The sequence below is a fragment of the Syngnathus leptorhynchus genome, chromosome 9 (assembly GCF_054491065.1).
Source record: "Syngnathus leptorhynchus isolate UIUO chromosome 9, UIUO_Slep, whole genome shotgun sequence".
NCBI lineage: Eukaryota > Metazoa > Chordata > Actinopteri > Syngnathiformes > Syngnathidae > Syngnathus > Syngnathus leptorhynchus.
Window position 1 is genome coordinate 3,158,308 of NC_141203.1, and position 12,669 is coordinate 3,170,976.

A 12,669-nucleotide genomic window follows, 5' to 3' on the forward strand; every position below is an offset into this window, starting at 1 on the left:
CCAGTTTATATCCATCTCAGAGGGAGGCTATTTTGCCACTTGCCACTGAAAATGACATCACAGTGCCCATGGCTCAAGGCACAACCAATCATGGCTCTCCTATTTTCTGAAGCTGGCTGCCCCTGAGATAGATAAATACAGATGCATTTTGCTGCTTAACTCATATTTCACAAACACAATATTAATTGGAATGCCATATTTAGGCTAGTGGGGGAGACAAGATATTTTTGTAAAGAAAATGTTGGTGTTGACTTTCCCCTTAACAATGGGGCCAGCAGTATGAAACATTCAGAGACATTCATTTCATTTTGTCCTATTTTTGGGTCGTGTAAATTGGAAACTATATCAGGGGACTTTGGGCAAAAGTTCGACTTCACCCTGGACTGGTCGTCAGTCAATCATGGGGCACACATAGAGACACACAACCATTTACAATCACATTCACACTGTATGTATCTACAACCAAGTCAGTGTCTCCCAAGCAAATCTTTCCAGTAAAAAGAATAATCTTCAATACTAAAAATCACTCAGTTAATCCAATACCCATCCTTTACCACCATTGTGACTCAATGTACAAAATGGCAGCTCATCAACAATTGTTCACAAACAAGAAAGAAATGTTTACATTGGACAATATGAAGTTGTTTTGCTGCCATGTTGGCCATCAGATCTGTGTGAAGCTGCCAATATGAAGGAAACAGTTTTGACTGGGCTATGTTGTTCGAACGTACTGCAAAGACGTTAAAACGTACTGCAAAAGTCATTCAACGTATTGATAAAGTCATTTGAACAAAGTCGTTCAAACATACCGGTAAAGTCGTTGAAATGTATATAGCTGACTTTTTACCAACTTAGTAGTACATCAAATACACTTTTCACTATGATCAAATGACATAGCCCAGACCATTTTTTTTTTACTTCCCATTGGCAGTTCCACACTTCTGTAAATCTGAGACCAAAAAAAAGTAGAATCCCAGGACAATTTGTGTCCTTCATACAGCCGACTGAGTCTCGCTGCAGACATAGATGTTGCTGGGTCGCACTCTCCTTCGGCTGCGGCCACCGGCCCTGGGACACAGGCGGCAGCTTTTGGGAAAGAACTCCTGGCAGGCTTCCCGGAACTTTCGGATCCTCCAACAGTAAATGATCGGGTTGAAAACTGTCTTCAGGTAGCTGAGCCACAGGGCACCAATGCTGATTGGGTAGAAATTGGGACTGAAGTAGAACTGGCGGCTGAAGACAGCCAGCAGACTAACCACGGTGTAGGGTAGCCAGCACACGGAGAAACCCACAAAGAGGATGAGGATGGTAGTGAAGGCGCGGGTCTTGAAGCTCATGTCCACCTTAATCTGCGGGGGTCTCTGCAGACCGATGAGTCTCATTTTGCTGACTTGATTGAGGGCTGGCAGGCAGGAGGGCTCGCTGGCGTGGCTGTGAACGCGTAGGGTGTTGCGTCGCACCGTGTTCAGGATACACATGTATGAGTAGAGCATGACCGAAAAGGGGGCAAAGAAGACCGCCACCGCCAAGAGGACGGTGTAAGCGCGATCGGCCACGGACTCGCTGTATCCCAGCACGCACTGCGGTACCCAGACGACCCCTACGCCTGCCGTGCCCGTCCTCCAGCCCACAATAGATGGTAAGGACACGCACAAACTAAGCAGCCACGAGCCTGTGATCAAAACCTTAGCCCTGTGTGGGGTCAACTTGTCCTGACGCTGCACGATGATGAGGAAGCGATCCACGCTGATGATGAGCAGTATGGAGACGCCCTCCAAGACAAAGAGCCAATAGAGCATGATGGAGGCACGGCAAAATCCGCTTCCGAAACTCCAGTCGGTGCTCCCCAGCGTGACAGCGGTGAAGGGCATGCAAAGTAGCGAGAGCATAATGTCGGAGAAGGCCAGCGTCGCCAGCAACAGGTTGATTGCGGAGCGCATGGCCGGTTTCTGGTAGACTATCAAACACACGATGGAGTTGCCCAGGAAACCAATGGTAATCATGAAGATCATAATTGCGGCCAAAGTTACACGCAGGGTGACCGATATGAGAGGAGTTCCAGGTTCGGCCGGTGGACTACTGGTGGCCATAATAGCATCGTCCGGCTCCATGAAGTCACATCCGTCCAGCTGGCTTTCATTGCAAAAAGCCATAGTGGCACTTTATCAGCAAATACTAACGTGGGTGAAATGTGAGAGCTCTGTCAAAGGCATAGCAACATTTTGTAATCCATCTGAAACACATAAAAAAAAAATAGACCAACTTAGGTTAGCTGTCCCAGGCAAGAAACTGTAATTGGTCATGAAAGTCAAGGTTCAAAATCAGGTGAAAATGAAACAGGAGAACCATGTGATGTCTCCCAGCCAATCAGTAAAGACATCTAACAAACATACCCACTTGACAATACAAAATATGGTTCTCGTTACCTTGACCAAACTTAAACATCATGACAGCCCCAGAAGAAACATATAGATATAGAATACAAAAAAAGCAAGCTGTTAAATTATTTTGTCCAAAACTGAAGAAAATGTATTGTGTAGGATCTAAAAGAATAGATGCAGTCACATGAGACAGATGTGCATCTCAGTGGCTTTAATTCGGTTGAATATTAACACCTGAGCTACCACCTTCCTTCCTCCCACCCGTTACACAATACGTGTCATTTCTCACACCTCCAGACAATCGAGGATGCTTCAGGATCAGATCAAATCCGGATGAGACGTCGAGGCGGAGCACAAACAGGACCTGTCTGTTACCATGGTGGATGCCGGCATCTGGGAGGGGAAGGAAGAGCTGCTTATGAATATGATCATCACCATTAAGACTACGTTGCCACTAACTTGGTAAATTGTCTTTGTGTCAAAGTCAAGGCCCGGGGGCTAGATGCGTGCTGCTACATCATTTTACGTGGCCCCTGAACGCAAATCTTGTCTGTCAACCTTCATGATCCTCGCTAAAATATGTGCCAAAATGTTTGTCACGTGTAATAAATAACATTGAGATTTTACAAGAACTTCTTTTTACCATTTTTACAGTAACAAACAATAATTGAACTGCTATCTGATTTCAAAGCTAGTAATGTATCAAGTTTTTGTGTAATATGTGATGAGCTGATTAAATATTGAATTGGGCCACTGAGGGAAGCCGTATCTACAAAGTGGCCTGCGAAAAAAAGATGCTTGACACCCCTGCCACAAGCGCTTTACACTAAATTCCTCGTTCACCTACTGATGATGCAGCATCAGAAGCAATGTAGGTTCAGTATCTTGCTCAAGGATACTTTGAAATGGTCGTAATGGCAAGGAATCCCACCGCCAACCTATACTTTTATTGATGTTATTCCTTATATTTACAGGATTACATCCAAACTAAGGTAAAAACTGATGTATATTAGGTAATATTTGAACAAATTCCCAACCTCAATATAAAGTTATCGCTATTCACACACCAGAGCAAAGAATAAGCATTAAAATAACATGACAAATAACGGCTTTGCTATTGCGACATTCTTACACAAAACCCTCTCCAAAACCGCTGCATAGTTTTGCTGCTGTTGCCACGGCAACAGGATTAGCAGCTCCATGGCAACAAGCATCCCATATACTCGTGTTTCTACGACCAAATATTTTCGATAGCACAGCCTACTACTGCCAACTTTATGATTACGCACAAGGTCACCTGATCTTGTTGGACTCGAACAGTAACTAAATTTATGTATTTATAAATAGGAAGAGCTTGCTTATCATTCATAGGATTAAAATAGGCACGTGTGAAATTGCCTTAAATTAGATGATATCTAAAAATGCTGAATAATATCTAGTAGCTATGCCTACATAAAATGAAGTCAAACACAATAATGCAGGTTTTTTCTCATGATGGCTTTGGCGGGCCTATTTTGTCTCCGTTTTATCATTTCACCTGCCGGGGAATATGGGGAGTGCAATAGCACCTACATAGAGAAATGTGTATTCAGTATATGAAAGAATAAAATAAAAATAGACCCACCTTGAAATGTTCACAGTGGAGCAGTGGTGACAGCATCATGGTCCGACTTCTCAGTAATACGTGAAGTGACTGGCCCTCCTCCGTGGCATATACGGAAAATATAAATTAATCACGATGAATAGAAATATCCCGAGGAGAACATTTCTGAGCGAGCTCGGTCGTCAGCCTGCCGCCTGCAGACGATGCAGACGCCACAAAAAGCAGGTGGACGCAGATTTAAAGGAACAGTGCGCGCAAGTCTTAAAAACACACACCAACACAACCACTTTTTTTTTTCCTTCTACTTTTCGAAGTAACTGAGTAAGTTTGGATTCCATTGGAGAATGTGCAAATTAGTCAAACTTTTACAGTGTAATATGTTAAGTGTTAGTAGTTTCGTTGCAGTAATTACTTTAATAAACATGATTAGTGACCATACAATTGTAATGAATCATTTATTGTAACTAATTAATTTGTAAAACAAATTGGTTTTAAAAACTATCACGTCTTATAGTCGGGATTTATGTAGTAATTACTTATTGTAAGGATAGAGTACAAGTGATAATGTGAGAAACGGTAAATGGATTAATAGAATTAAAATAAAGCCTAGATATTTAATGGCAGGCTCAAATATTAGTGTAACGTAGTAAAATAATTACTTGCTGTATACTAAAATGCCACATTTTAATTTTCTGGTCTTTAGCACACCTTTTTAGAACTAATTTTCTTGTAACCATTTATCCCATTTATCTGTCTGTCTGTCAGTCAGTCAGTCTGTCTGTCTGCATCTATAGTTGGCTGACTGGCTCGCTATGAACCACACTTTAATATAAAATTTGTAACTATCGCACAGTATATAGTACTTATGATCAAATATTTTGTTAAACTCACATGCTATGACAATTCTGTCCTATAGATAGCAGCATTACACCATGTATATCTAGTTCCTCAAACCCCTGACGACAGGTCACATGTGCAAAATAGCATCCACAAAGATGTTTTCAGTAATTATTGACAATTTTATGAATAGTCTTGTTAGTGTTTTTCCATTAAGCGCAGGCACTAGAATACAGTCCTGTATTATCTTCCCTTCATAGTGTAAATTGGCACGGTGCCCATGTGTTGAACGTGCCCACCTCAGTTCCACTCCACTGATGTGAAGCATGCATGCATATCACGTCCACTGGCAAGCTCATAGGGAGGGAGAATTAATTTCTTTTATTCCACACCTCTACCGAGACGTTGCCACTCCATCATTCGGCTAAAAAGCAAACACTGGCTTGCCTGCATGAAAAATGTTCCTCTCCTTAAATCAGAATATTGAGAGTGAAAAGGAAACGCACACACACACACACACACACACACATACGCAGAACAGAGAGTTACATTTAGGACATTTTGCACAACATCTAACTTAAATACACCTCTTGAATCTTGTATTGACACACTGCTGCTTGTGACTTCAGCTCCCAGTTATGAGAGTCAATTTAGATTCCGCGGAAGGTGTTAATCAATGGTAAAACACTCGAGGTGGTCAACCATTCTGGGCAAAGTGAGAATAATTAACAAGATTGGGGAATGTGCAAACCTCAGTGGAACTTTAAGATAGGTGTCTGAGAAAAAAAAGCCCTGTTTCACAAAATAGTAATCTAGTATAGAGACTACAGTGTACTACAGCGGCCACCAACATATTTGAAACTGAGAGCTACTTCATGAGTACTGATTAATGTAAAGGGCTTCCAGTTTAATACACTCTTCTGAAAAAACAAACTAGCTTGAATAAATCGCTTTTGGTTGTGTTAGGATTAGTCATCTGTGTGGAAAAAAATAGATCATATTTATGTTTTCTCATTATAATTATCAAGAATAATTCAAGAAAGAAGGAGATAGATCCATTATCGATATGCAGCACTTTATTTCAATAAATCTCTCAAATTCACACGTGTACAAAATCCCATGGAAATCACAATGTCTCAGCTGGTAAAAAGACTTTACATTAGGCCCACGGGCTATTACCTGCTGCAACCAGACACCGTGTTGTTGAACCCAACTATACTGCACAATATTACTACAGTATACAGAAATTAACATGTAACCACTTAAGACAAAAAAAATGGCAAAGAGCAGTGTATCTTGAAAAAAAATCACTAATTGGCTCACTTGTACTGTAAATTAATATACTACTGCAACGTAAATTAGTCCATTTCATGTTTATGAAGACCTTTATTTGGCCAAGCAATGTTTAAATAATATTTTATCATTCCAGTGTATAAAAAAACTAAAATAAAACAACAGTGGTGAGCCAACAGGAATGGCTTTGCAGTGTGGCATTTTATAGCTAGAACTGGAATAAAACATTCATTGTGTAGCGTATGATGGGTGGATTTATGTTAGCATCTGCTTTGTGATTGTCAAAGTGTGTTGCTCAGATTTGACTGAGCAGCCCGTTGCTTTCCTGCCAGGTTAACCGGTTCTAAGGTCAGCATTGTACTTTTCCTCTTTTCTATCACTGCTATTTTTATGTTGCAACCTTACACCAAAAGGGACAAAGAAAAAGCAAAAATTCTTTGGGAATTCCATACCATCCATTACCGGAAGATTGAAGCTGGTTGCCACTTTGGACAGTTTCAGTATTCTGAAATGACTCGCTGTGTCCACCCTCAACAAGAGTAAGTTGTTTCTTCTTCTTGGAAAATATTGCTTCTGAAATTAATATTAATTTTAACGACTGCTATAATGGAAACCTGGTAACCAAATGTCTTGGTAACTTCAGCTCATCAGTATGTGTACTTTTTACCACTTGTTGGATTAAAATCTTGACGCAACTTGCTGGGTCGAATGCTCAACCCACTCAGCATTGACTTTTGGACCCAGCGTTGATTTTGGTATTTCACTCTATTTGAGTGACTTTTAACGCAGCAATTTTAAACTGTGCTGCATCATGTTACTGTTATTGTGGTTGCCTTGTTGAGCTACTTGTGAAGGTCAAGAAATTAGAAGCGGCTTCCAGTATGATACAATGCGGTTTTGCACAACACTTCTTAAAATGCACACTGTGGCATACTGCATTGGCGCTACAATACACTGGATAGCCTCACATTACTGAGTATATTTTTAAAAGGTGCATATGAGGCCAAGGAAAAAAGGAATCATAACAGGGCCTGATGGTTATTTGTGTGAGTTCAGTGTGACACCACAAGTGAAATATTAACATACAGTATTGTTTATTCCTCTTTAGCAGAAACCTGTGCTTTTTGTTGGCTCGACTTCCTGATTGTCATTGGTAAGTTTCTTTCATTTTATTGTGAGTAGTGTGTGCACTTCGAAGTGCATTGTGTGTGAGTGTGTGTGTTTGTGCGTGTGTCTGTGTGTGAGACTGTGTGCGCGTGTGTGTGTGTATGTGTTTGTGTGTGACTGAATATTGATTAGGGTGTGGAAGCACGCATCGCCATAATCCATCATGTGTAGCCAAAGATCTGCTGCCTGGTGTCACTCTGTCACCTTGGCAACCACTTGTACGTTGACCTGCCAGCTGGGAGCGCTGAACTTTGCTGGCTGGCACAGGATTGTGCTTGAATGCGATCAGCCTCACATCAAAATGCCGAAAAGACCAGAAGAACACATTGAGGCAATGTGGTTAACTTTTTCAGTCCATACACAGTGTGTATAAAGATATTACGCATAGAACACAGCACAGTCCAACTGTGCGCATGGGTAAAAAAAAAAAAATCTTATTTTTTGCACGCGGTGAAAAAAAAAGAGTGTTTGCGCCGTTGTGGGAGTGAACACAGTCAACTTGCTTCCCAGCCAATGGAAACGGCTTCTCTCATTCGCTTTGAACTCAATGCAGGTGACCAGTCTGCACGGCAGATGAATAAACCAATTCATGCAGGAGATCGATGCGTTCATTGAAAAAGAACTTCAAGAAGATCTCCACTTGCAGATGGTCTAAAGTTGGACTGGGGACTTGGAGACCCTCTTCCACCTTGATTGTGCATCCGGGTGTGACCCCCCCACCCTACCCCCGCTTTACATTTCCACTGATGTAGCCACTCTAATTTCCCCAGGCATTCCAGGCTACAAGAACTCGAATAGAGAATACTCTCAAACCTGCTGATTTCTTTTTAGCTCTCTGAGTCTCTGTAGGCCCAGCTCGTTATGACAATAGGCCAAACTTTTGTATCTAGTGTATCTGATATTTAATACATAGATGCTCATTTCAGTTTGGGGCTCAACTCTTGCCACAACCAAAACACATGGCAAAAACAAGACTGCTGGTTTTGGGATCACTATTAGGGCCCATTTTATTTTCAGTTATCGAACAAAATTATGAATATTTGTGCATTAACTTTTTCTGGGCTTGCTCTCACTGTTCATCTGAGGTACTATTTGGTTTTCAAATTGAATAGTAGGTTGAATTTAATGCTGTGGTCAATAGTATGTGTTTCCAGCAATTGTTTTAGACTATGTTCACAGCTGTTTGTTTCCACTCACTTTATATTTATGTATCTGGTAGAATTAATATGTTGCAAAGAAACCAATAAGTCTGTGATTCTTGTGCAGTACAAGTCTTACAGTCTTACATTGCTTAGTTCTGCTTTAAGATGAGAAATAATTGTTTTTAAAATGATAGGCAGATTGACCATTCCAAATTGTGCATAGGTGTGATTGTGAGCGTCCGGTTCAGGGTGTACCTACCGCCCAAAGACTGCCCGCGACCCTTGTGAGGATAATGCAGTTCAGAAAATGGTACCACATTACACTTTACGTACGTTGAATACATGATCCCAACACCAGCAGTCTTGTTTTTGCCATGTGGTTTGGTGGTGGCAAGAATTGAGCCCCAAACTGAAATGAGAATCCTGCACTGTATCTATGTACTAAATATTCAGATACACTAGATACAAATTTTTGTTCACATGCATGGAGTACAATATAAATATAGATTTAATTTGCTAATTTAATGTAATGCAAACTTTAGTATGTACTCCAATGAACCAAATTCCAATATAACGACATAAGTAGTGTTACTTGACTTTTTGCTTAACTAGACTTTTTTTTTTTATGTTAGTACTCTTGTTGTCCATTTACACTACATGCATGTTTCATACATAAAAATTTCATAAATACTATGCAATTGATTTTTAACCCTACATAAAGCCTTGACATTCACCGCAAAGGCTGGAAATGATACGTCTTGCCAGCCAAATATTGAGCTCACATTGAGTCAATTTTCATGCCACTTTTTTATGTCTTAGTAAAATATCCCATGTTGGCACAGTGCCCTTTTGAAGGTTACAAGTGGTAATTCAAACAAATGGCTCATTTGGAAACAGAGCCACTGAAAAGATCAACTACTAAGAGGAAAGTTTGCTCTCAATAATGTGCTTGTGAGTGTTGTTGGCCACAACTGACACAAAATTGTGGGACATCATCAGTAAGGACTTTTTTTTTTTTTGCATGGTTACATCTGTCCTTTTCAGTTTACAGTTAGTGAATTATGGTTATAATAATTATTGAGCGGTATGAACAAAAAAAGTATTTGTACAGCTGCATAGAGATATAAATACAGAAAACCTTTCAGTCGGGTCAGTGTACGTGTGTGTAATAATGACGTTCAACTCTTTCATGTCACTCCAATTTATTAAATATTTAATTTCTTCACTGCAAATACTGTAAGAATAAGGGGGAAATAAATAGTGCAAACACAATAATGCTCATTTAACTTGTACATGTAAAGGAATGTTAAAAAACGTATCTTAATAATAGATGGAAAAACAAATAAATTGCTTCCACTGTAAATCTACTACCACAAAACACAGTTGTAAGCAACTTAATGGGGTTACGTATTTTAATTATTGCTTTCGGGAACAAGTCAGTGCTAAATTAAAGCGACAAGCTTGTTTAATGTTAATGGTCCTCATGTTTTCAATATGATGCATAAAACTTGACTTATGTGTGCTGTTCTGAAATGACACTCGGACACTCAAACACTCGCACGTCATAGCGGATTACAGGACACACGGGAGTTTGTAACAAAACGATGATTATTAATCGTGAGATAAACAAAGAAAAAAATAAAGCTTGGATATTTTGGTGTCGCGTTCACGTGTCGCTGTACATCCTCTTGCAGTCTATGGAGGGTGGCGGCGTGTCCGCGCCCATGCTGCCCACCTGCGAGTACGCGTTATCTGGGCTTCGCGGGAGCCCGGGCGGCGTCATGCGCTTTTCCTTCTGCCTGCGGTTGCAGAACCAGACACGTACCACCTCCTTCTCCAGCTGCAGCGTGTCCGCCAACCCGTTGATCTCTTGCGCCGACGGCTTGGGGCACTTGAGAAAGTGGCTCTCCAATGCGCCTTTGACGCTCACCTCGATGGACGTGCGTTTCTTCCGCTTGCGTCCCTGCGTGGCGATCTTGTCAATGCTGGCCGGGCTGCCGGTGCTCGAGTCGGCCTCCTCCAACCACTTATTCAGCAGTGGCTTCAGCTTGCACATGTTCTTGAAACTCAACTGCAGCGCCTCGAACCGACAGATGGTGGTCTGCGAAAAGACATTGCCGTACAGTGTTCCCAGGGCCAGACCTACGTCGGCCTGCGTAAAACCCAGCTTGATGCGACGCTGCTTGAACTGCTTAGCGAAGTGCTCCAGGTCGTCTGAGGTCGGCGTGTCCTCATCCGAGTGCGCCTCTTGGTGATGATGCTGGTGGTGATGCTGGTGCTGATGGTGTGCGTGCTGGTGATGAGGATGATGATGGTGAGGATGGTGGTGGTGGTGATGATGGTGATGAGGGTGGTCCAGCTCTGGAGAGTTCCCGCGTACAAGCGCACCGGGGTGCATGAGGCTCTGGGTGCTGAGCATCCCATTGACAGTGAAGGCGGCGGGTTGGGAGTAAACGAGGCTCTGTTGTTGTTGGTGCTGCTGGGTCTGACCCTCAGTAATGTTTATGGAGCCTCCCCAGCCACCAGGGTGTGCTTGATGACCCCCTAAATGGGAGCCGCGGTGGTGCAGAGCGGCGCCCGAATGGAGGTCCTCCCTCCCGCCGCCGCCTCTCTTCGTCTCCGGGGGCTGGGAGCTGGCCGGCCACGCGGCACCAACTTCGGCGGCAGCTGCCGCAGCCGCAGCAGCAGCGGCCGCCGCGGCTGCGGCGTGGGGCAACGACGTGACCCACTGGTGTGCATGACTGAGCATGTGCCCCCCGTTGCTGGACACCATGGTGGCCCCTTGCATGAAGTCATTTTGCACCATTTTGACCGACGGGTCCCCTCTGAAAGCGCTGGAAGACACCGAGGTGACCACACCGTTTGCCGGCTGCATGCTCCCGCTTCTCCGGTCAGAGTGAGCGACCGGGCCGGTTAAAACCCTGCTGCTGGCTAGGTACGGGCTGGAGGTGGCTGTAGCCATCCCCCAAATCATAAATCTGGATTTTTCTTTTCCTTGACAGTCGATTTACTCACAAAAGCACTATGTGGAAAAAGAACAAAACAGTCCTTAGAGCAAAAACAGCCATTAAAAATGGTTGCAAAGGGACAGCAAAAGTTTCAGTTAAAAAAAAAAAGTTTACCCAGTTGTGAATAATCCACAAGACACTACAATTTGATCCGTGCCTGATTTTGGAGTGTGCGTAAAAGTCTGCCCCTCGTCTATTTTTTTTCTTTTTCCAGAACGCGACGAAATGATAAGGTCGAAGACTCCCCGCTGAATCGAAGCGCATCCTCCACGGAGCAAAGGAGGCGAACATGTGTTTAACTGAGACCACAGCCGAGCTTCCCTCTCCCCATCACCGGCCAATTAGGTGCAAACTAGCCCGCTGAGTCCTCGCTGATTGGACGCTCAGCCTGAGAGGTTGCGTGTATGTACGGAGGCAGTCTAATCTGGGTAGTGTGCACTAAATTTATTATATATACATACAATAACATCATAATATGAAAATCTTATGACTTACGCATAACCCAGTGACCATTAAAATATGTGCAATTTATACCTTCTGATAAGATCCAATACATAGTCTATTAAAAAGTCAGCCTTTGATTGGAGGCATTCATTTATCAGCTTGGTTATGGTGAGGTTGAGTTTGCTGTGGTGTAGAACCACAATGTTGCAGTGAACTGTTTCTAGTATTTTGTCATGTAGCTAATTTAGATAACCAAAACATTAACAACAGGTGCCTCAAAGGCAGAAAATAAATGGTAGACTTAAATACATTGCAGCATATCCGACGAATCCCTTCTATCACACAAATGCCCACTTGAGGTTGTTGGGAAAAACGACATCATGACATGATATTTTATCTACTTGGTAATTTTGTAGCGATGGTGGTGCATCATTTTCCCCATTCATCTTTGAAGTTCTTTTGTTGAAAAATGTCCAACCGATTAGTGTTGCGATGGGGGGGAATCACCTGTGTTGAATTATTGGACCCGTATTCCTTTATTGATTGAGTTTGAGGGGTCGAGAGGTTATGCTGCTAAAAATGCCTGGAAGAAAAGCTAAAAATTGCACGTATGTAAATTTTGATGACTCCTATTGCATGACCTAAATGTACAATAGCAATCCGCAATATCTCGGCCCACGAGTAGCATTGTGATGACATCTGAGCAAATGTGTGGCGGATAACTGTAATAATAATTTCTAATTTATATACTTGTATATAATATATACTTTTCACAAATGCACATTATGAGACTG

General features: G+C 42.3%; 2 protein-coding genes across 2 annotated transcripts; both read right to left on the minus strand.

Moving 5' to 3' along the window:
* Positions 1-992: 992 nt before the first annotated feature.
* gpr45 (G protein-coupled receptor 45) lies at positions 993-2,759 on the minus strand. The gene is made up of 2 exons (XM_085920777.1): positions 2,673-2,759; positions 993-2,233 (listed from the first exon to the last, which is right to left on the minus strand). Exon 2 carries the CDS (start codon positions 2,151-2,153, stop codon positions 993-995), a length of 1,161 nt encoding a protein of 386 aa, XP_085776903.1. The 5' UTR covers positions 2,154-2,233; positions 2,673-2,759.
* Positions 2,760-10,089: 7,330 nt separating this feature from the next.
* Positions 10,090-11,397, minus strand: pou3f3a (POU class 3 homeobox 3a). The gene has a single exon (XM_085920516.1). It carries the CDS (start codon positions 11,395-11,397, stop codon positions 10,090-10,092), a length of 1,308 nt encoding a protein of 435 aa, XP_085776642.1.
* Between the last annotated feature and the right edge of the window lie 1,272 nt (positions 11,398-12,669).